The sequence below is a fragment of the Gymnoscopelus microlampas genome, assembly GCF_963454915.1.
Source record: "Gymnoscopelus microlampas genome assembly, chromosome: 4".
Taxonomy (NCBI): domain Eukaryota; kingdom Metazoa; phylum Chordata; class Actinopteri; order Myctophiformes; family Myctophidae; genus Gymnoscopelus; species Gymnoscopelus microlampas.
In genome coordinates, this window is record NC_139941.1 from 22,632,572 (window position 1) to 22,658,672 (window position 26,101).

General features: G+C 38.3%; 2 protein-coding genes across 2 annotated transcripts; one reads left to right on the forward strand and one right to left on the reverse strand.

Moving 5' to 3' along the window:
* Positions 1-3,126: 3,126 nt before the first annotated feature.
* cdo1 (cysteine dioxygenase, type I) lies at positions 3,127-10,927 on the reverse strand. The gene is made up of 5 exons (XM_084055187.1): positions 10,724-10,927; positions 9,241-9,318; positions 8,347-8,498; positions 7,003-7,172; positions 3,127-4,179 (listed from the first exon to the last, which is right to left on the reverse strand). The coding sequence occupies exons 1-5, from the start codon at positions 10,891-10,893 to the stop codon at positions 4,150-4,152; spliced, it is 600 nt and encodes a 199-aa protein (XP_083911313.1). The 5' UTR covers positions 10,894-10,927; the 3' UTR covers positions 3,127-4,149.
* A 1,656-nt stretch (positions 10,928-12,583) lies between these two features.
* ap3s1 (adaptor related protein complex 3 subunit sigma 1) lies at positions 12,584-25,757 on the forward strand. The gene is made up of 6 exons (XM_084054295.1): positions 12,584-12,885; positions 16,555-16,646; positions 18,291-18,402; positions 19,367-19,438; positions 20,478-20,585; positions 24,922-25,757. The coding sequence occupies exons 1-6, from the start codon at positions 12,817-12,819 to the stop codon at positions 25,048-25,050; spliced, it is 582 nt and encodes a 193-aa protein (XP_083910421.1). The 5' UTR covers positions 12,584-12,816; the 3' UTR covers positions 25,051-25,757.
* The last annotated feature ends 344 nt before the right edge of the window (positions 25,758-26,101 follow it).

Genomic DNA, 26,101 nt, shown 5'->3' on the forward strand with positions numbered 1-26,101 from the left:
GTTTACTGCTTACCCAGTGATTTAAAACGTGGCTCCCAGTGCCATATTAAGTGGCATATTATCACCATCGCCTCTTATAAAATGGGGAAATTTAGAAGTAATCCAATGCTGTGCCATCATGACTGTTGTATAATACTGGCCATGGGCCACCCCACAACTGAGCTGGCATGGAGAAAACCTGAAAAAGGTTTATATGACACTGTTCTTTCATCAAGGGGAACTGGCAATGATCTGATGACGCATATTTGTTTTCTTGTGCAAAATAAACTGGACCCCTTATCTCTTAGCTGCAGGTAATACTAATGTCCCAGGAAAAGGGACAAGGCCAGACAGTGCAGTGTGGAGTAGCTTTACTTGAATTACACTTCAGTATACAGTACAGTACACAATGTTTCATTTTGAATGGCATACTAACGGCATGTTAAAAGGTATTTTATTTAAGTAAACAGTGTATTAGTTGATTTCATCTGATTTTAAAACACAAGTTGCCAGATTCCTGCATGTGGTTGCTGCAGTACTATTAGATCATTGGGTTGCATCATTAGGTGACACCGGTGTTTATAAAAACAGATTTCATTATTTAAATGTTTTCACTTATTTAACACATTTTTGCACTTGAAGTTAATTCTGAAAGACACTCATTAGACGGAACTCATTCATTGTGATATTTGGCCCTTGGACTAACATATTGGGAGTGTACCCAACTCCTGATTTTTGGATGTTTGCATCACCCTCATTTAAGTGTAATTGGCTGGAGGAACGTAAAGTATAAAGTTTAATTGCTCTATCCATAGTCTATTGCAGTGGTAGGCAACAGGTGGCCCGTAGGCCAGAACTGGCCCTGCCAGCGATAAAATCTGGCCCGGCAAATCACACTAGGTAGAATGAATGCAACTTTTTATAACTTTCTGATGAAAAACATCTCTCACAAAATCCGAACCAAAACTGTGTTTCAATGCCTTAAACAATACATTGTTTCTCTCTGTTCTAAGAGACACCTTGAAGCTTTTTGTTCGAGTAGGACTGTACCCAGATACAATGCTTTTTGATTAACTAAATATCCTACAAGTGCCACATTCAAGGATGGGGCCTACACAAAATGATTACACAAGCCTTTATGTATGCACCTGGTTGATTCCACACGCATTTCTATGTGTAGTTATACCACACACCTCTTTATTAATTGACTTTTATAGCAATATAGTTATTATTTAGGGGTGTGCCGATATATCGTCCCGCGATATATCGCGATACGTTTTCGCGACGATATGTATCGTTTTGGGAAAAAAAAGATATCGTTTTTGAAAAAAAAAAAAAAACATTTTTTTTTTTTTTTACAATCATAATAATCAGGCATGCAAACGGCCCCGAAGTGAAAAGAGTGACAACATGTTTTTTTTCGGGTCAGGTGTCATACTATTTGGATTCAAAACGGCTATTGTAGCTGAAAAGCTACAAGTTTGCATGTCTGAATAATGCAAAAACAGAATTATTTGTTTGCATTTTCTTTTTTTCTCCTCCATATATTTTCATAATAAAAAAAGTGCGTATCGTATCGAAGTTGTGAGCCAAATATCGTATCCAAATATCGTATCGTATCGATGGTATTCTGGCCCACCATCGAATGGCTTAGGAAAAAATTATAACTTGGCCCGAGGCCAAACTTGCTGACCCCTCTATTGACTCGAGCGTGGCAATTAAGGGCTTTGTACACACATTTGTCTGTCTTTTTCTTTTTCATCCTCTTACACATACAGTATACACACACTATTAGCTAATGGTTATGTGATATTTGTTTACTTGCCAAGCAAGTGCAAGGTGAACAAACATAATCGGTTAATAACTTGTACCATAATACTGCTATTAGTACATCATTAACCATAATGTATTGATTAGTCAAGATAACATATGCTGTATAAACAAGAATTCTTGCACGTACGTTTTTCCATGTAATCCCAGGAGGTCCCTCCTCCTCACAAACACACTCCATTGGTCAACCAATACGACCACATGACATTAAGTGGTGCCATGCATAGATATATATAAAGGCTAGATGGCTCAAGGGGGCGGCGCAAGCGTAGCTCAACCGCGGCCATCTTGCGACGGTCACTCATAACATTATGTCTATGGTGCATATACTTATAAATAACCATAGCGTGCTCAATTTTCATCCGATTTTCAAACGGTTTGGTGTTTTGTAAACACCAAAGATGTAGTTATGATACTGCATACTTATAATTATAATCATGTTTTTTTTTTTATACAATAATATCATAACTACATCATTGGTGTTTACAAAACACCAAACCGTTTGAAAATCGGATGAAAATTGAGCACGCTATGGTTATTTCAAAGTATATGCACCATAGACATAATGTTATGAATGACCGTCCCAAGATGGCCGCCATGTGGCGACGTCGTACTCCATTGGCCAGCAGCGCGGGTGAGTCATCTAGCCTTTATATATATCTATGATGCCATGCTTATAAATATCTTGTTTGTCTGCATTGCCATCATTATGGTACCTTTATAGTATCATTAATCCACCATCATTAAAGAGTACAAAAAAATACAAATGTTCTATCAATTGCACATCCCATGAAGCCTTGAATTCATGAATTATTTTTGTTTTTGTCGCATTCCTAAGCCAATCATTTGATTACCGGCGGCAAGATGCTACTGTATTCGGTAGGAGACACAAAGTAGACTCTTTGTGTCTCCTACCGGAAATACATCCGGTCATCAAATTATTGGCTTAGGAATGTGACAAATAAATGCATGAACTCAAGTCTTCATGGGGTGTGTAATTGATAGAAAATAAGATTTTTTTTGGGTGAACTACTAGTTTAAATGATTAATCTACATTGATTAGTCTACAATGATTGCATTGCATCTACATCAATAAACTACTCAAAGATCTAGAACTAATTTAAGTTTATTATTATTATTATTATTAAGTTTAGTTCATACAGATTCTAATCGATGTTGGGTACTGTTCTGTGTACTTACTTACTAAAATAAATAATTATTTTTAAAACCATCAAATATAGTAGCTGGTTTCTAGAAAGAATATTTTTGATCTATATACTGCAGTATATAAATAAAGAAAACATCCGGAAACATTGGTTATTACATAGGTAAAAGTGTTTAATGGTCTACAGTCAGGGCCAGATTTGTCATTCGACATATCATAGAAATCATGCATGCAAATTACAGTAGGTATAGTAGGTGCTATGTTGCAAAACTACAAAGTATATAAATACAGCTATAATTGAAACAAAGGGCCAAAATCCTGAGCAAAAGTAAGAGCTGTGCCCTAAAGACATTGTCTGCATATAAAACTAAATCTCTCCTCCCCAGACTCTCTAACAGTCTCCTAACAGTTGCATTTAAACACATTTTGGAGTGACATTAAAGTAGCCTGCCGATTAAAACACTCCTTGTCAAAGCCCTATGAACAGAATAGTTGGCAAATAAATTACAGGCATAGCATTTACAAAAAATAACACATCTATAAAGCTTTAACTTTTTGTCAAAATAATGCAAAAAAGAAGCTCATTTTCTAATTAGACTGTATAAATACATCCGCTGTTACATTTCATCACAATCTTCAACAGGTGTTAAGACAAATTTCGAGTGGCATGAATCAACAGTAAATAAGGCTATAAAAGTGCTCCATAGACTGTTTATCAAAGAATGTTTCTTTCTTCTCTAAATGTGGCTTTTATGTGACTGAAGAGAAATACTTTAAGTAACATTTCCCCTCTGAAATGCTAACACCCTTCCCTTCAACTACAGGCCGTAACAGTACAGAAGTGTGGTTGTACAGGTCATGGACACACAGGAATGTTGTTATTGGGAAAGGGTCTCCTCTGGCCTAACAAACAAAGGGCAGATTCAATCCGTGGCCGAGCCTATTCATGCATTCGTCCTGTGCTCATCAGTATTTGCCAAGCTCGCACTGGGCAGTGATAAAGCCATTCTAATTACTGGCATGTCCTTTTGAACTGGCCCGCTCCTGATTTTAAATGGGTTGCTTAGTCATAGTACAGGTCCACATTTCGCCTCCTCTGCAGTTTCCCTTACTCTCGATTTTTACAACATTGTCACTTTAGATGCAACTGCCATCTTCTGCTTCCTTCAGTTGGGTTAGTTGTTCTCCTGTGACACTGTGTTCGCCTATGGAAATAGTAAATAAAAAAACTGAGTTAGCACCTATAGCACCATGACCCTGTAAATTTACTGTACTAATTTGCATGCACATGTATTCCAGTTCTTTATGCCACACATCAAGTGTACATTGAAAAACAAAAACAAAAAACAAATAAGATAAGATAGTATTAGTACATAATGAACTCCACCTGCTTACCTCAACACACACCTCTAGGCTCTAATAGTGTCATTGAAGTGCACCGCCCACTTCACACTGGGTGTGATTTTTGTATATATATCTGAACTTCAATAACACTATTAGAGCCTAGAGGTGTGTGTTGAGGTAAGCAGGTAGGTGGAGTTCATTATGTACTAATACTATCTTATCTTATCTCTTGTGTGTTGTAATAGGATGCGCGTACTAGAAATGTGGTCAAGGTATACTTATGCAATTGGTAGATTTCTGATAAGGCCAGTGCTGTTGTCAAGTTGGCCATAGGAGAATCTACAGTAGGCGTTTTCAACTGCAAAGGAGCACCTTAGTCCAAGCATACAAAAAGAAAAGACCTAACATCCTACAGTATAAAAAATAAGATAAAAAATGCTCCATTTATTAAGTAATTTGCCTTGTGGAATGCAGTGTTCCAGTTGAAACATCTGGCAACAACTGGAAACAGATTCCCAGCATGAGTATAAAATGGAAACTTTCCATTTGTCCTGTAAATGTTCACTGTGTCTTAAAATACTCTAGGGGGGCTGCCAAAATTGCTTATAGAGCCGTGCTTAATGAGGCTGGAAAGACTTCATAATAACCACAAATGTCCGGCATTATAAAGCCTTTTTATGCTGAAGTTCATATATTGAGTTAGATTAAAGATTTGGCGTTAGCTTGGAGGAAGTAAGCTATTTTAAAGTTTAGAATAGCTGAGATGTTTTTGCTTTATCAATGCCAAGTTGATCGAGTGAATAGACTCAACTCCAGCTTCCTATCTTAGCTTACCTCTAAACATTAACTTTAAACTCTGCGGATGGCTGAGAATTGTACCATTTTATGTTGGCCAATGAAAGCTGTGGCATAATGTTTTACAGCTTTAAAAAATACTTTGCCTTTATTACTGTCTGAAACTATCAAGATAAGCTCACAGTCATATAGTCAGATTTATATTTAGTTTCATGCCTGTGTTGTGCGCTACAAAGTACATCAAGCTCTCAAATACGTGCTCATAGTTATTTGAGTGCATGAATAAATGACAGGTGATATAGGTGAATTGATCAAATCTTAAGTGCTCTTAGTCTGTCTCAGCCTTTAGCCTGCTCTCTCCACACTATGGACTTTTGAACAGAGAGACTTGTCAAGTGGCTATGTAAAAAGAGTTTATGATTTGTTAGGGATATCATCAATTGCATCACTTGTCCCCTTAAAGATATAGACTGACATTTGATTATACATTATATCATATCTATTCTGTACTCAGCCATGAAACCCACGTATGTTTAAATTACATTTTTTATTGACACATTTAAAAATTGGCTTTTTTATGCACTCTGAATATGCTTAGGATGGCTTAGAATATGACAGTTTTTCTAAAGTAATTTGAATTGAACTGGTGTAAGGTTAGGGCTAATCTCATAGGTATAAATTGTGCTTCCATGTTAAAAGTGGAAGAGGAAGTAATACATTAATGAAGGTATCTGTGGCGCGATTGTTCAATATGAACATACGTTGATTATTAAAGGAATGTAACTATAACGAAAACATTGCTATATTATCATGGGCCCGCAGCGGTATCTATGATAGGTATTATTGTTATTATTTTATTTTTGTTTGTGTGTGGGGTGTTCGCGCAGATTCGCTGGTCTTTAGAATATCTCTCCTGTATGAAACCTTAGCAGATGTTGTGAACGCTCTTCACGGGCAATCCCTGTTCAGTGTCACAAATAGACTGGGATCAATTCGCTTTGCAGGTTGCTGATCTGGCCTGGGCCTCGAGTGGATACGGACATTGCATGAGTATGTATGTGTGCATGCAAATTGCCGGATACAGGAAGAAAATCACACTGGTCAATTCGGAACGAAAACCAGGCCTTCTACTGTGTGGACAGCCTGGTGACGTGAGGTTACAGACAAAAGCAAAACACCTGGCAGACACTGCAGGAAATATATCCAACATGAGGAGCCACTTGTAAAGTTGCACAGTTTCTGGTTTCATCACTTCGTTTGCTCCATGACTGTGCCGTTCTGATGTATTTTGTCCTCTTGGTAAACAGCAATGCACCCTGGTGACCATGGTACTTTTATAGCGCAGCAATTTGGGGGGCGAACTGGTGGGACTGTACCATTATCACAAAAGGTGGTCACCGACCGAACAATAAAATTTGAATAAACTTTGAGATATGAATGCACAATACTTTAATAAATGTTGTTAATAATCATTTCCATATACCTAATCATAGCAGATATTTTACCCACATGTTTGGTTATGTTTTAAATCAAAGTGGTTGTTTATCTCACACATTAAGAACTTGGACTAATCCTCTTTGTGCCCAATGCTTTCCACCACATAGTCACTACAACATTTTCTTCTGTGGGATTCTATTACTTTGGCTTTTCACCCACAATTTTTAATATATTGTGATAAATATTGGATATCTTGGACTTCTTATTACGATATTAACATATTGTGAGTTCTCTATATGTCCTTACATACATAAGGAAGACGGACGAACACGGAAGTAGGGCGCTTATGAAACCTATCTCTACTATGACAGTGGGTAATCCCAAATTGTCCCCTTGAGTTTTGAAGGAGAGAGAATGTGTGTGACTGGTAAAATTTCACAAAGGTTTCTTACAAATGGAGTCCTTTCTCCAAATTTGCTCCAGAAGGTCATCTTGACGGTGTTCTTGTGTCCTGTCCGCTGGTCAAAGGTCTGGCAGTTCTGAAACGGGGGGCTGTACAGGTGCAAACTGGCGGCGCAATCTGTATGGCTGGCATTTTCCACCCGGTGCAAGCCAATGGAGTCTAATACACACACACACACACACACACACACACACACACACACACACACACACACACACACACACACACACACACACACACACACACACACACACACACACACACACACACACACACACACACACACACACACACACACACACACACACACACACACACACACACACACACATACACACACACAAAGATACACACATCACACATTTATACACTGTATGCTACAGGAATGTGAAGTATTGACATGTCAAACAGCTGTGAGATGGGGGTTAGGGGCTTCCGGTCAACAGTCTTGTGCCTTTACCAAAGACACACCAAACATAACACTAGGGCGCTGTCAGCTTTGGGCTAAATAGTTGGTCATCGGAACCTAAATAACTTTCAATGCATTGGATAGAGTAGTTGCTGAGAACGTCAGTGATACAGGGAGCTACCGAGTATTCATTGCTAGAAGCCTGACTGGACTGGAGTCAGTTCCTGTTTTAATAACATGTATCTCTAAGCATGTTTGCTTCCTTGTACAGTAGAGACACTTAAAAGCTTCCAGTTGTTTCCTATGGCCAAATCAGAACCAATTCAGAATTCTTGCATGATCTGCAGCACGTTTCAAAGGTGTCATTGAGATTTAATTTGCATCTGAACAACTTTATATTGAAAAATAGCCTTGGATCAAGACTATCATAGATGTATTTTACCAAGTCTGACTTTTCCACCTGATGCGCCCATTGAGGAATATAGGGAACTTCCGACAGAATCTGACACAGACGGGATTAAAACTCATATCTATTGAAAAATACATACTAATACAGTACACACAGGTTCCGAATGTCGAGTTAACATCCGTGGCTACAGGGTCAGCACTTTATATGTTTTTTTTTGTACATGTACGGAGAAGTATGGGCTTGCCGCACGATTGCCAGTCACTATTAGGGGGTAGAGACCAAGACTATCATTGATACGATAAAGTCATACTCAATAAAATACATCTATGATAGTCCTGATCCAAAGCTAATTGAAAAACAACAATTGAAACAAGTGTTGCATTATATCACCCCCCCTCACCAAACAGGTTAGGCTGTGACGCAATTATTGTTTATGTCAATTGCATTACATTCTCAGCTATTGGTGGTGCCAGTGACAGTGTGGAAAACAAAACAAAAATGTTTTAGTTTCTCACCGTTGATGTAAGCCACACTGTTTTCCTGTAGGATTCTCTGTGATTTCTGCACCATGGTGGATTCATCCTCGGGCCACTCAAAAAGCGTCTCCTTCAATTGGCCCTGCAGCAGCTTCATGAAACAGTGGGAGTCTGTGTGGTCATGGATACTACTGCAAAGTGTACAACTCACACACACACACACACACACACACACACACACACACACACACACACACACACACACACACACACACACACACACACACACACACACACACACACACACACACACACACACACACACACACACACACACAGCGATACAGTGTCAGAGCTTGTGCTTTACCTGAGTTTCCCCCTGGGGATTAATAAAGGTTTATCTTGTCTCATCTCATCTGCCAAACAGGCATTGTTGCTGTCAATTAAACATATATAAACATTGAAACTCTTATTTCTAGTGCTTTATTTGCCTGTTTTCTTTTGTTAGTATCAAGTGTAATTGTTTTGAATCAAAGTAAGTTGGACCCAAAGACTACATTTAAACATTGTTATATTAAGACATGCATGATAGCATTGGATATCAGTCTAAAGTCTGTTTTCAAGATTATGGAAACATGGTTTTATTACAGTCTGGCACACAGGAAACCTGGGTCATTTTATGGCTGGCTGGCTGGCCTTTTTTAAAACATGCCATGCCAGGCCGTGCACATATGCAACTGGAATGTTATCAACCATGCTCATATTCAGAACCATTCTTTGCTGCAGTGAGGGCACAAGACATGATCATTTGCAGGCATTTTGCAGTTATTACTATTTTATGTCTTAATAACAACAATAGACAATGAAGAACTACAGGTGACCAATATAATCTGTTCAAATAATTTTAATTTGGGTTTTGTGTCAACATCTCACCTGCCATGACCCTCTCCCCAGCACAGAATCATGAGATTGAACTTCCCATTCCCTTCATCCACCAAGTTCCTTGTGTACCTGCAAAACACAAAGATTTCTATAAATGCAGCATACAGTATACAGCTTACAGCTGGTAAGGAAAACAGCTAGAAAAGGAGAAATACAATTTAAGGCACAGGGACGTCCATATATCCATGTAGCCTACTTCAAGATGTAACAGGTAGGCTATTTCAAGCTTAATGCATTATAATGAATTGTGATGAGTGAGAATCTTAAGTCACATTAACTAAACATAAAATCACTTAAATCTCAAAGAACACTTAAGATATAGCTCTGCCTCTTTGGAACATGTTGTTCAGGTAGCCGCCTAACTCTAAGTCTTTACCAGAACCACCAGGATATTGCTTCCCCACAACTGTGTGTGAGGCATGCAGAATTCCACATCTCTATTTTACAAAATGAATCTAACACACTACATGACATGTAATAACTCTACAAGTCATGTGTAAAGATACTGGCTCAGATTATCAGGAATTATCTATAGAAAATCACAACAACCAAAAGGAAATCTCCAAATATCTATTACAAACTTTTAATTCCTGCATCTACTAAAGCCCCAAGCCAAATGGACATTTTACTTGCATTACTTCATTTTCATTGGCGGGGTTCCCTGCATCGCCTGCTGCATTTGCGTGTTTCTATCATCACATCACTTTCGTCTAGTACAGGCAAATATTTTCGAGGCAGCTGCAGCTCCCTGGAGGGCAATAACCAATAATCCCAGCACATCAGCGGGGTGTGTGTCCGTCTCTAAATGCTGATTGGATGATCCATTCAGTCTGTCAGCCACCCACCTTCCACTGTACTCCTCCTCTCTCATCAAAACACTTTTGATGATTTTTTTTTCCTCCAGGATTTTATAAAAACACTTTGCAAAGTAGCCTACCACAGTTTACAGAAAATTATAATTTGCATAAACACCACGACCGAACTGGTGGGATTTGGTGTTGTGGGGTTGTGGAAAGTAAGTAAACAGAAAAACAGAATTTGCTGGGCATGGCTTGGAATATCAATCATGTAAACAAGTCGCACCAAGAGAGTGATAGTTGGAATAGCTGCTTTACAACGACAGATCTGAAGTTAAACACCAATATTACGTTCACACATGATTAAAAAACATTCTCATATGGACACAGATGAATGAACAGAAGACGTGTATATTTCAAGAATTTTCTTCAACGGTTTTAGTGGGATGCGCGCAATAGTTTGCGTTTGCATAGTCTATGACTAGACAAAACTTATTTAATTCATTTTCATGATACGAATAATAGATAGACCTATACATACACAAAACATATATAGGCTACAGTCTATAGTCTAGTCTACAATGAGAGATCCAACCAAAACAAGTGAATTTGATAACCAGTCACCCATGCAATGTGGGCTGATTGTAGACCTAAATTCAAATTAAATGTGTTAATACCTGTACTGGTCGGAATTGGCGTATTTCTTCCATTCCTGTGGCTTGCTCTCATATGATTCCATTACGTGCTGAACCTCTTCCACGTTTACATTGTCACTTTCAAAAATAGCATGCAACATCTTGATCAGGTCGTCCAGAGTCTCTGGCTTCATCACTTCGGTTTGCTCCATGACTGTGGTGTTCTGATGTGTTTTGTCCTCTTGGTAAAAAGCAGTGAATGCACCCTGGAGAGCGCGGTATACTTTTATAGCGCAGCAATTTGGGGGCGAACTTGTGTTGGACTGTACCATTATTGGCTCGCCCACCAAACAATACTATTCTAATAAACGTTGACTTATTAATGCACAATATTGTATGTAATGTTGGTCATTAATTCCATATACCTAATCATAGCCAATATTTTACCCAATTTTTCTGTTATGTTTTAAATGAAAGGGGTTGTTTATCTCACACATTGAGAACTTGGACTAATCCTCTTTGTGCCCAACTCCTTCCACCACGTTGTCACTACAACATTCCCTTCTGTGGGATTCTATTACTTTGGCATTTCACTCACAATAGAGCTGCTGCTTCTTTTTGTGCTCCTTCATACACTGAATGGACAATAGAGTAGCCTGCCCTAGCCTATAAGATGTTGGCCCAGGGCCACACAAACAATGGTAGCAGTTTCAACAATGAAAGAAAGACCATAGAAAATAGAAATAAGAGTTAAGAATCAACTCTTATTAATGTTTGATTACAGATAGATAGTCGAACTAACATATTAAAAAGTTTCTATTAAGAATCTTTAAAACTCACATTAGGCCTACCATGGACTAAGGAAAGCTTCTCGATTTCTTAGTAGTAGTAGTAGGCCTATCATAGTGCTATATCTTGCATCTGAAAACATGTTAAATATAAATATAAATATGAAATATTAATGTTGTTTCCTTATTGTTGCAGGGAAATAAATAGTAATACATTTCTATATTTCTGTGGAAGAGGATGTGTTTATCCATAAAGTGTGTATCCATAAAAATGATAAGTGACTGTTGGTTGAGTGGAGTTTTGTTTGAAAACTGTCAGAGTAGCACAGCAAGGGATCAGAGAGTCTAGTAGTGACTAATGGTAACTAACTGCCCTGAATGGCAATATTATGTAATGAAAAAAATAAAAAGAAGAAAGAATCATCTGTCAGTGAATCAAGAATCCTTTCCAATGGGAAATTCTCCCCCAAATGAGGAAGATAGTCAAGCCTAGCCCACAAGTTCTGTTGTACATTTGAAAAGTTGGTGCCAAGTTTTGGTCTGGGCTGCCACATCATCAGTACCAGATGTACTTTTGCTCCACCTTGTGGCTGATTTCCATTGGGACATCTTTCACTGTAGTATCAAAGTGTCTTTAATCGGTAACAGGACAGGTGGGCACCAAAACCACCTGGGCACTGGGGACAACTGGGCACAAAAAACATCTGAGCAATAGGGACATGTGGGCACCTGGACGAGTGGGCACTTTAGGGGTGGAGATAACTGGGCACCTGAAGAGGTTGGCACCAGGACAAGTGGGCACCAAAACCACCTGGGCACTAGGGACATGTGGGCACCAGGGCAACTGGGCATCAAAACCATCTGGGCATATATATCTATATATATCTGGGCATATCTATATATCTATATCTATATCTATATCTATATATCTATATATCTATATATCTATATATCTATATCTATATCTATACATATATCTATATATATATATAAAACACACAGTATTACTATCTTGACTATCTATAATTTATTGATCACTCTATTCAGGAAGCTTCGCATTCTTCACAGTCGTTCAGTTTGTTCCAGTATGGCAGCTGTAGCTGGTGGAAATGAATGGTCGTTTGACGTGGTGGAGTGTTTCCGTAGACAGAGGATGGAGCAGTAGTAGCCTGTAGCCTGTGTAGCCTGTAGCTTGGAGCTAACTGACCGTCATATTAATCCTCAAATCCAGATCTGGTACCGAATTCCAGATAGATTGTGGGTTCATCACGGGGGTTGGCAGACACCAGTCTTTAATAGACTGATCCCTTTGTGCTTCCCCGCCTCCATCCGACTACAACCATCATCATGATAAAAGCCATTCTAATATTCAACAACCATGGGAAACCAAGGCTTTCTAAATTCTACGAGTACTATGTGAGTAACATGAGATTAAATGTGTTTCATCCGATCCACGCACGTTCATGCGAATGATGTTACACGGCGTGATTGATAAGCCGATATTAGATTAGTTAAAACGTTCTGTGGTGTTGGTCTGTTAAGCTACTTTTCACAGTACATTGTGTAATCAACTGTACAAGCTTTTATAAAACAAAGAAGCAATCTGAGACATATTTGCATGGTTAGAACTTTATTGCATCCATGGTGTGCATTTGCATGGCGTCATTGATACTATTGTATAAGATGTCAGTCTCCACCGCACTGTCCATTCTGCGATGAATTATTAAACATGTGCAAGACAAAGCTGGCCTATATTATTTCCTAGACGGTGCGTGCAGAGTGCAGACGTTTTTATGTTGCTCTGCTCAGTAGAATTTTGCCAATATGAAGTTGAGAGCCATCATGCAAATCAGTCAGTGGTGGAAGAAGTACTCACATTGTTTACTTAAGTAAAAGTATCAATACTACTAATACAATACAGAAATACTCTGTTACAAGTGCAAGTCTGGTATTCAGAATGTACTTGTGTAAAAGTACAACATTGGCATCAAAATGTACTGAAATACCAAAAGTGAAAGTACTCATTATGCAGAAATCTCCCATTTCATGTTTTCATTCTATCTAAGTCTATATAGGGCTGAAGTGGTTAATGTATGTTTTGTAATAATATTTTAAATCTACAAAGTAACTATAGTAAAAATGTCCAATAATTGTAGTGGAGTGAAAGTAGTTAAAGTACTATATTTGCCTCTGAGATGTAATGTAGTAGAAGTAAAAGTATTGAAAATTGGTAATACTCCAGTAAAGTAGAAATACCTAAAAATTGTACTTAAGTACAGTACTTGAGTACTTGTACTTAATTACTTTCCACCACTGAAATCAGTGAAGTCAGTTCAGTCTGTTTATGTCACATGACCTAATGATGCCCTCGTGATTGACTCGTGGTTCCACATTGATTCAACGATCCGCGGATCCTAGTATTTACCTGTCGTGTAGAAAGTGAATTAATCTTATGTTACATAATGGATTTTGCCTCGCAAGCTGCGTTGGCTTATTTTTGTAATTGGATTTATATCCAAGGTTGCCCCGGTGTCCTTACAGGCAGTACCACAGGGAGTGACTTTATCTTTGTCCTGGTATAATATTCTCTACTGACAAAATAGTCAGTTAATACAATTTATAATTTAAGCATTTAGTAGAGGCTCTTAACCAGAGCGACTTACAATAAGCAAGGGCAAGGTAAACGCATACATCAAATGCAGAGAGACAGGAGTAGACTATGATCACGAGTAACTAAGAAGAACTTAGCATCATTCTTTTTTCTTTTCTTTTTTCCCCAGCAGAACATATAGATAGATATAGATTAGCCATGGTTCACATGACGCTTGTATACACAAGCGTCATGGTGCCAGTTGCCCCTGGGTTTTCGCGGATTTCTTTTTGTTTAGATTGCCAACTCTCACATGTACATAAACGTTCAGATTTCAAATATAAAGTGCTTACCACAGAGCCACGGATGTTACCTCGCGATGCGGACCACATTAAGTACCCGTATCTCCCGTATTGTTCAATAAAAAGCATTTTAAGCCCGTCGCCGGCCATTTCCTTTTTTCAGGTTTTTTTTTTTTTTAATGTATCAGAGTGCAATACACCTCCCAACCATTAGGTGTCGCATGGTTGAAAGTATCGGAGAAAATTTGGAGAAAATGGCCGGCGATCGGATTAAAATGCTTTTTATTGAACAATACGGGAGATAAGGGTGCTTAATGTGGTCCGCATCGCGAGGTAACATCCGTGGCTCTGTGGTAAGCACTTTATATTTGAAATCTGAACGTTTATGTACATGTGAGAGTTGGCAATCTAAACAAAAAGAAATCCGCGAAAACCCAGGGGCAACTGGCACCATGACTGTCATGGAATGACAGTCATGTTTCAGGGCTAGATATAGATAGACCATTGCACACATGATGAAAGCATAAACATTCTCAATGGGTGAACTTCATTTCTTGTAGCAGTACCAATATCAGTAGCTGACAGGAAATGTACCCAGCTGTGAAATGTACCCAACTCAATTACACTGACAATGTCAATATAGAAATTAATTGAATTTTAAGTACATCTACCTACCCACCATCTGGGGGCTTTGTGTTGAAACCTGATTTACAGGCTTACTTGCAGATGGATATCATAATTCACACATGTATTACAGTCCAGATAGGCTACTGGTAGCTGCAAGCAACTCTTAGATCCTATTTTCAATATCTGGAATCTAGAGTTGCAATACCAACCCTTGACAGCCCATACATCGGATTATAGCTATACTTTATTATTTATTTATATTTTTATACTTTGTCACTTTATCGCATAACGGTCTAACTATTTTAGAAATTCTTTTAAGCTTTTCGCCTATAACGATATGCCCAAAATAGGGATAGATTATTAATCAATCATTTTTTATTAAATTATCAATTATTTTGTAATCGATTAAATCTCTTTTACGGGTTTATATTACGATTGTAAGTCCGTGGTTGTGTTCGCATGTGTGTGTAATGTATGTGTAGAGAGTAGAGACAGAATCAAGGCTTATTGTGTGCTTTGCAGGTTAAATTATTCAAGTCTAAATCTAAGCCCTTGATTTAGCTAGCTGCATCTAGTCTCCCGAATCTCTCGCACGCGCGCGCGCGCGCACACACACACACACACACACACACACACACACACACACACACACACACACACACACACACACACACACACACACACACACACACACACACACACACACACACACACACACACACACTCACTCTCTCAATGTACTCATTACTGACTCCGAGGCAACATAACACCTTTATTGTAGCTGGCTCATTGTTGGATAATTAAATGCAGATGCACAGTACATGATTTTAAACAGATGTATTATACTGTACTCAATTCCCTGTGTAATGTTTTCAATCTCCTGTGTAATGTTTTCTTGATAGGCTTTGTACAAATTATCTGACAGCAGCTTGCCTGATAAATCTATGGTCAAAGTGAGGTGTGTGTGTGTGTGTGTGTGTGTGTGTGTGTGTGTGTGTGTGTGTGTGTGTGTGTGTGTGTGTGTGTGTGTGTGTGTGTGTGTGTGTGTGTGTGTGTGTGTGTGTGAGTAGTATGTATGGTGTCTGAGTAGTTTGAGAAATCAAATTATTTCAGTCTACCTTGCCCCCTAGGCCTATTTATTCTAACAGCTTGCCAACCTGCCCCAGGAGGATCATTAGAGGTTGTGTGCAAACAATCACGACAACCTGTAATGCTAGGTTAGTTTGCACACATAGCCACTGACTCTACAGCCAGTGGACGGTTTGTTTAAATACGACAAGGGTAATGGGAAGGATAACAAAGGATATGGCTTTCCCCCTATTAAAACAAACCCTGGCTGAAGGCAGAGCTTAATTTTCGGCCCTCAGAGGCCAAAGCCAAGTTGCTGTCACATGTTGGCACACTGTTTCTACTGTACATTGGTTGGATTCTATGACATCCTTTTGTCTGTGTTTATTGTTCCATTCTTCTCATTCTGGCCAGGGGGGATAAAATGCTCCACCGTGTCTAATGAGGTGTATATTGTATCATGCCTTCTCCTGCCTATTTTCCTCATCCATTCCACAGAGTGAAGACACGGAACAGCAAATCATCAGGGAAACATTCCACCTGGTCTCGAAGAGAGACGAGAACGTCTGCAACTTCCTAGAAGGCGGAATGTAAGTGTTGGGGATCTGTATGTTTTAGCAGACCTGTCCGATGCATCCTCATCATCACTGAACAAGCTAAGTTTTCTTTAGTGCTTCAGCCCGTCTAAAATCTTAAGAGAGATGTTTAGGCTGCAATTTCCAGTGTGCTCTGAATGTAATGACATTATTTCCTACAGTAGACTTTTTCTTTTCTGTGAAGCAGCATCAAAGAGTTTTAAAAAGTATTAAAGAAAGGTAAGGTATTCATTAAAGAAAATGGCTTTCTCAGTGATGATCAATGGTAGTGGTAGTTTGATATTCATTTATCATTAATGAATATGGTCCCAGGTGTTAGATTACAGGCTAAACTATCCCTCCTCTCTCACGCCGTCTCTCTTTCTCCCTCTCTCCCTGTTCTATGCTTTCTTTGCCACTCTTTCATTACAGGACATTACATGATTATATCAAAGACAGCTGACACAACACCTGATACACTGTAGTAATTAATTAGGTGTTAGTACTACAAACTCAGTCTAAAACATTTAATTTACAACATAACGTCACAGCATATTATTTGGCAATACAAAGTAAAGAAACACAAATTATAGCTAGTGACATGTACTTGGTCCAAGTGAAAAATGTCAGCGACTTCATCATTGTATGACACGCATTCTGCCTTTTAGAAGTATCACCAATACCAAGTATTGGTTTCTTTAAAACCACCTTCAGAAAGCTACATGGGGTGCTGAAAGAACTTTGTCTTCTTCTTTGAGTCTTCCTGTTTGCATGTTTGGTGTTCTGCTTGTTTGTTTGCGTGCATGTGTCTGTTCTGTGGGAAAGCGCCTTCTGCAAGGGGACTTTGTGATAAGACTAAGGTCAGTGTGGTCTTATCGTACCTGACTAGGTTAGTCAGGGGTGATGTCTCCATACCCATAACAGCAGCTGCCCCTGTTACCATATCATGTGCCCTATCTTTACACGTGAATACGCTGTGACCTAAAACATTCTGTTGTTTAGGCCTATCTATGGATGTTTTTGTCTGTGCCATGGCTATAAAACACGCTGCTTATGTTGGGTAATGTGCTGCGTAGTAGAACACTCCTGATATCAGGCTGTCACGATCAAGAAATCTTACTTGACAATTCATTGTCATACAAATAATTGCAACTAACGATTTAATTGTGTTTTTCATAACATAAAGCTTACATTTCTGTTTGGCTTTTAGGCTTGCACAGGGCAGATACGATTAACTTAAATATACAGAGAAATGACTGACAATGACCAATACCAATAAATAATGTACAATGGCAAATATAGTCCATATTTTATCATTTTATACTAAAAATGTATTACAAAATAGTGTAAATAGCCGATCTACAAGCTCACAACGAGTCACATCACATTTTTCAACATAGAAACAATTATGATATTATGATGAATAATTTTGAATATCTCAAATAATTGCGATTAAGTGATTATGTAATAATTGTGACAGGCCTAATGGGTTATTGTTTGGGGGATTCATTTTCACGGCTTCTTACATTCTACTTACTTTAGGGAACAGCTTAAGTTGACTTGATAGTTTATAGTGCTATAGCAAAACTTTTGTTTAGGTGAAGTTCTGTCTCTAACAATATGCTTTTACCTGTTACTCTCTCTTATCTATTACTGTAGGTTAATTGGTGGCTCTGAGAACAAGTTGATCTACAGACACTACGCCACGCTGTACTTTGTGTTTTGTGTAGACTCCTCGGAGAGCGAACTGGGAATATTAGACCTAATCCAGGTAAGAGTTCCAGCAGTTATTGTATATATTACTATGACGAGTACTATGACCATAAGCATCTTTCTGTAAGGTGGTGTAAGTGATATTGTTTGGTTAAAACAAAAAGTTTATTGTTAAAAAATTAAAGCTCTATATACTGATAATAATCATTGCTATAGAGTGTTTGTTCAGTAACAGCTCTTTAATAGAAAATGTCCAGGTGGTTTGCCAGTTTAATTTAACCGGGGGAGAAAAGCCACATATCACCTTCAATTTTATCGTCCATTTGAAATTGTGTCTGCTTGTTTTTTGAGTAAACACTTCCAATTTCAGTTGTTTATCCTGTATCCTGCAAGAGTTCTCTCTCCTAATTGGATGACATTGGTATCCTGACCTGATTTGTATTTTCTGTTAATTAAAGAGCTGGAGAGACATGGAAACCCCTGTTAATGAACAAACACTCTATAGCAAGCGATTACAGTCAGAATATAGAGCTATATAACAGTTATTTGAAACCAAAAAATATCACTTACACCTGACCACCTTTTAACTATATTAACACGATGATAGTCATCTGGATGGCATAAAACACAGAAGCCCAGGTTTGATTCAGAGGCAGCGGTCCCTGTGGATTGGCCGGAAGCTCCAACGAACATAGTTGGCAGTGTTTGCCTCCTACCAATTGGTTGGGATACCTGTTAAGTGAAAGTGCTTTTTCTGTGAAGCTCCTGTCAGGTGATGAAAAGCGTCTGGTGACTCCACATGTAACGGAGGAGGCATGTGGTTGTTCACCCCAGACCTACAGTGGAGCCTGGCAGCAACAGGGACTGTCAATGCAGTGCTCAATGGGGAATTGACAATGAGTGAATTGTAAAATATTATAGCTGATAAAAAAAAAGTACATTAACACTTTGTAAAGTCTACTGTACATGGATTCACATTTGTGATCAAAACAATGACTTACATGCAGTTTATCCATTTACAGGTATTTGTGGAAACGCTGGACAAATGTTTCGAGAATGTCTGTGAACTTGACTTAATTTTCCATGTAGACAAGGTAGGAAATTCCATTACATTTTTGTGATCGGTTGCAAAATGTTTTTCTGACCTTTGACCCATGATATTTTCACAGGTTATGCCACACCAGTGATTGTTTGTGTGGTTTTGGTTGTTGTTGGGATTGTCTATTTGTTGTGTAAAAATGTTCTTACATATATAATAAGAACTAAATAAGAACTCACCTGACCGTATATGATGTTGTTATACTGTATATCATCGCTGACAGGCAGAAACCTTGTATCTCCATATTTCAACCTTTTATGTTTTTTCCTAAATTAATGCCTTACTTTATACTTTGTCGTATGACAGTGTCGCACAGAAGGAAAGAAAATAGCTGATGTAAACTCACAATGTGTTAGGAGCTTGTAGATCTGTAATTTCTGTTATTTGTTTTTACACATTGTGAAAGATTTAAAAAAAAATTATAATGACATGGTTTCAAAAGTTTAAAAAAATGATAATGACATGCGGTTAAGTCTGTAGGTTTTATAGATATTTAACCAATGAAACGTACAAGAGCTTGTGACTAAATAATAACGACGGATCCATTGGAGCGCAGGTTCTTTCGTTTGTTTAATAAATATAAAAAACTAAAATAAAGATTGAATTGAAAGGTTTTGGACATACAAGGTTTCCGCCCGACAGCGACAATATAATATGTTATTGGAGGATTCAGGAACCCGGTTGGAGTGTAGCAAGTAATGTGTCTATATTTGGTATAAAGCTAAAAATAATCCACTTTCCCAAAAACAAAGTTCAGGCCTGGCTTTTGTTACCAGATAACTCACATTATCAGAATAATATTCTGATAATGTGAGTTATCTGGTAACAGAGAATATTACTCCACGGCACTCTGATGCATTAGGTTGTATCTATGTTACAACCATAACATTGCAAGTTTACAAGATATAAGTTTAATGCTAATAAAAACGAAACATGAACTGTGCAATGGTTTGTGTATACATGATTGCTTTTTTTCCTTCTAAAAAGTATATTTTGAATTACATTAGAACACACCTTCTTTGCTGATTTGGCAGGTCCACAACATTCTGGCAGAGATGGTGATGGGTGGCATGGTGTTGGAGACTAACATGAATGAAATCATAACACAGGTGGACGCCCAGAACAAGATGGAGAAATCGGAGGTAAGTGTGGCCACGGCGGTCCATCATATATGTATGTATGACCTCATGGTATTGTATATGCAGGCATGTGTGAATGCTGCATCCTGCATGCTATTCTCCAGTGCCCGTGTGGATGCACCTGAACTGTTTGTGCCTTTCTCTGACCCTACCTCTTGCTATTGCACTGCTGACTGCTCTCAGCACAGAACACACAATATCCAATGCTATTGTCTTCCTTAAACACTGGAAAGTCCTCATTGTTGAGAGTAAACAAATTGAACCAAATGGACCATTTGGTTACATTTGTACAGTCTGAGTTACAAATGGATAAAGTAACACTCAGGATTGTACTGTGTTCTGCTCAGTGTATATACTGTACATACAGTATCAAATCACCAAGTTGTAATTTCTGTGGTGGGTGCATTCGCCCATATGTTATCCAATGCCTCTCTGGAATTTCGATCAAAAGTCTCCCAATCACCGTCTTATATTTTACACATTGTCCAATGTCCATCTCACTTTGACATGCAGTGTTAAGGGCTTGGAAGTGGGTTATACGTTTCTTTTGTAGATGGTAATTTGGTAATTGGTAGTAAAGATGGTAATTTTATGGTAATAAAGATTATATTAATTCGATAAGCCTTCAGTTTCATAGTCAATCAGACCACAAATGTGATTTTTAACATCAATGAGCTGATATCTCGCTGTGGACCATGCATTAGATATGCAGTACTGTATATACTCTAATGAAGGGCGTCGCTTTGCTTTCCATACAGCTTCTGTTAGTGGATAAGTCTTTTGAATTCATTACCATTTGTTCATCCAGTGCTCAGAAACACTGTTACAGCCAGAGACAATTTCATGAAGTCATTTCTATTTTTCATACTATGGATTTTGAAAACCAAAAAACGTAGCTGTGCTGATGATTTGGCTCTTTTTGTTTGTTTCTTTCTTTTTTTGCTATTTACTAACAATGTTAGCATTCTTGAATTGTGGCCTTAGTATGGAAATGGCAAACTATATAGTATAACCACTAATAGTTTTGGGGGTTAATACCGCTTTCTCACTATCCTATGTATCGAACAAAAGCCACAGTCATAAAACGTGTAATTGTTTCTTTCAGGGTTAATTTGCTTGGCCTGTCTAATGTCAAAGTGCTGAACATAAGGGTCAACTCGTGAGAATGATGTGTCTTTGATTTTATAACTGGCTCATTTATGACCAACGCATCTGCTCAGTTTTCAACTGTAGACTGCAGAGTAGTGGAGCAGTAATTAATCATCTGAGCTGTACTGTCTTTTTTTTATATAAACAGAATCTCCTCTCTGATCGACATGGTGTAAGCCAAGGCTTTTATTGTTCTACAAACATCAGAACTGCTCTGTCTCTTCCCTCTTGAACCTACCCTAGACCGCAACATGTGCTTTACAACTCACTGATGCTAATTCCAAGTTGACGTTGACCAATTTTAGGGCAATCGTGCCATGTAGAATACTAAATACGGCTGTTCTTCCCATTTGGTGAGGACTGATATTTGTGATATATATATATATATATTTGTAAATATAGATACCTTTTATAGTTCCTATTGCGGTTGAAGAGGGTTAAGATCACTTATCTTTGCTATAGGTGCGGTTTATGGTAGGTTCCATCACTACTTCTGTGGAGAAAAACTGTGATTATTTTGATCTGCTTTTTTTAACATTCCTCATTCCTCTCTTTTTTCCTGACCCTTTCTAGTTCTTTCCATTCTTCTCTCTTTTTGCAGACGTTTATCTTTCAGTCTACCAGACAGGACAGGTAGACACAGGTACTGCTAAATTTACAACCGAGTACTGTAACTTCAACTAAGTTTACCCCCTCCCCCTGAGCCTTACTGTTTATCCTACCACGTAATAGCAAAACAATGTCACTAACATATTAGGAATCTTTCAGGTCAGACCCAAAAATGTATCCCAATGCTTTTGTTCCATCAAACATTAAAAAATAATGATCGGGGGTTAGAAGAAAACACATACAGTACTTAAATGGTACAACAACTAGACATATGTATTACTAACTAGGTAGACCTATTTACGGTGTTGAACCCACTTTGTTTCCAAAGTTGTGCCTTGTTGTAGCAATTGAGAAAAATCTGAACGCTATTACCAGCAATGTATTGAGTCAGCTTGCTGCAGTTGTTTTTACTTACTTATTCCTGTGCTATGCATTGGCATTGCTGTACCATAGTTAAAAACACAAGATTTTCCCTGTTGTGATGTTTTTCTTTATATAATTAATTGTATTATAGCTATAAGCCAACAATTAAAGATGAACAATCTTTTGTGTGTGATTTCACAAAAGTTGCACATTATTATGTCTGAGGCAGTGATTTTTATTGAGCTGTTTTACTGACTCTGATAAGCTGCATAATGTACATCTAAGGGTGGCAGCATTAAGAACAGGTCATCTCTAACCTGAGAAGAAATTGTGAAGCTCCCCGCTTTAGAACCACATGAGCAATGTGATCCTAAACCAGCATAGGATCAAGGATTACAGAGCCTTATTTATATCAAGCAGCCATACATAATCTATAGGTGCTCTGACTTTATATACCTGTATAGGAGAGAACCAGCGTCCTGTTCCAATGTGTTACAGGTGTTAACATGGTGTGATTGTTTATACAGCCATGAGTCACTCTGCGCTTTACCGGAAAATCTTGTGGCACTATACCGCCAAGAAGCAAAAGGGAAACCCAGTAACCTTAGTCTGACACTTGAACATTGAGCCCATGTGCTGGATCAACATCCACACCACAGTGGTCTCTCTGTCTAACTCCACTCACTAGATACAGGATTCAGTGAAGGAATGCCCAAAACACAGAGAGCCCATTGAAATGCACCAGGGAGAAAATAACTCATGCAAATAAATGAAGATCATGTGCCTGTTTTCTTTTTTTTGGTCATTGTATAGTCCAACAATTGGTTGTAACATCATTTGGAAATATAATTTCCACTGCCAGAGATACCACGAAACTGGTTGTGGTATACACACTTTTTTCAAGATATTTTTTGGGGCTTTTCTGCCTTTTATTAGTACACAGTGAAGATAGGACATGAGTCAGGAAGAGAGAGACAGGGAATGACACGCAGCAAAGGTCGTTGGGATTGGGATTCGAACCCATGCGCTGTCAGGCATTAGAGCTTATGTGGTATGCGCCCGGACCGCTAGGCCAGCAGGCGCTCTGTATACACACTTCTAATTAGTCTTTACGTTACATTCTTGTGTTTAAGGAGAACACCGGAAACAATCATACAGTACAGCTCCCTGGATTAGGCTACTTATAATTTTTGGGTCTGTCTGCTAAAGATTCATGTGGGAGATCTCTAACTGCAGTGATTCTCAAATGTCTCCTCTTATTCTCGGCAACGTAAGTTACGTTTTCTTTAAGTAAAGAAAACATCTCAAATTGTGTTTAACTGTACAGAAAAACGAATTAATACCAATGGGCTTCATTGGAAATCCTATATGCGTGTAATACATTGAGATTCACTGTGTTAGAGTGAGCTACCTCCATTGTCCCTCAGAATAGATGTCCTGTTGTAGCGCAGTTTTAGGCATTCAAACTTCTCATTGTTAGCACCTAAACATAGTTATTTGTGTCCCTGCAGTAAACTTATGTGTACTGTAGACATCTGAATTGTAGAAGATTTTCATTCCAGTAGGGTTAGTGACCCATTCCACCCCACTAGAGGTATCAACTTCAATTAATGTTCTAATCAACGAAGAACGTAAGCCTAAATATCTTTCCTTATCTTTTTTCCATTGAGGTTTTCTGAATCTATACAAACATTCTATGCTGTCTATCTAAAACATCATTTCCCTTTCCACACTCAAACCCATTTTTTCTGCTTTACCCGGTTCTCTCCATTTTTACCCTATTGGTCCTCAAGAGTCCAGTGGGTTCCAAGAAATGTTCCATATGCCTTTTGATAAAGGTCCACTACTCCTGAATACGCCAACAATAATAATGTACTTGATTCATAATTGGCTCTGGTTGTGATGCAAACCATTATAGAAGCCAAATAATGCATGTGCATACAAAGCTACATAGGCATCTGAATGTACATTTGCACATTGTCTCTTCTAGTAGTTGTCAATGCTTTTGCATTATGTCAGTTGTTGATTGTTATCTGTTTGGTATGTTTGATGATGTGTTGTGTGTGTGCGTCTGTCCAATGTGAACGTCACATCTGCCTTGTGTGATTCATGACATACGTAACTTAAGTGTGATGTACTGCATGTTTGTTTGACTATTGTCAGGTTAGTAACCCTGTTTGTGTGTTTTGTTTTGTTTTGTGTGTGTGTGTCTGTATAGGCCGGTATTGCAGGAGCACCTGCTCGTGCTGTATCAGCCGTTAAGAACATGAATCTCCCGGAAATGCCCAGAAACATCAACATTGGTGACATCAGCATAAAAGTGCCAAACTTACCCTCCTTCAAATAGTGGCAGCAAGATTCTGAACCTGCAGACGTCAGCCAATGTTTACTGCGATGCAATCTGTTTACCAAAACCTGCAAAGACAAAGTTTTGTCAAAAGTATTTAATCTCAATGGTACTGTGTGAAGTAAAACTCCTCCCTTTTGGGCGTTATCTCTCTCTTTTCTTCCTGTTTTGAAATGAATGTCTTACATGTGTCTTTTTTTCAGTTTGAGAGAAAAATATTAGTATTTATTTTTCAGTGGTACATTCCTCGTGCCTCAGCTGGAGGCATGCCCTTAACGTTGAGCTGCTACAGTGCAGACCTGGCTCAGTTTTGAATGGAAATCCTTTCAGTTACTTAAGAGTGTTTAGGGTGTGAATTTCTGGACAGGTTGGTTCTGATGCGCCAGGCAAGAACAATGATTGCCAGGGAAGGGGGGGCCTGGCGTGTAAGTGAATCCATTTCAACTAGCAATTTGAAACGGGTCTGCTTACAGTGTTGGAAAGTCATCCCTTACAAGTGGTTTGTGAAAAGTATACCAACGACGCAGAAAATTGTGTTCTAGCAAATATGCTGTTTGATGAAATTATATATGCTGAAATTGTATTTTTTTCCTTTCTTATCTGTATGCAAAACAAATATTTTAAAAGAATTTATGTCTTATAAAATTATTTTCTCTTGATTTTAATCTGTGCACGTGTTCCTCCTTTTGCAACATAATAAAGTATTGAATGTTTGTGTGTGTGAGGTCTAGTGTCTTGTTTATTGGATCAGGTGAACCATTGATGTTTAACAAAGGTGTAAAAAGTTTGATCAATATTTTAAGTGTTTTTTTTTCTTTCTCAAGAACCAATAAACAGAATAATGTGTCTTGTCTGATCATGCAGTAGACATAGGCCTACTGTACGATTTGGTATTTTAGGTAGTATCATGATTATGTCTAAAAGCAGTGGTGCAAAGTAACTAGTACATGTACTAAAGTACTGCACTTACCAAGCCCTATATAGACTTCGGCTATTTGAAAATAGCCGCTCTACAAGCTAACAACTACAGAGCTTGTAGATCTGCTATTTT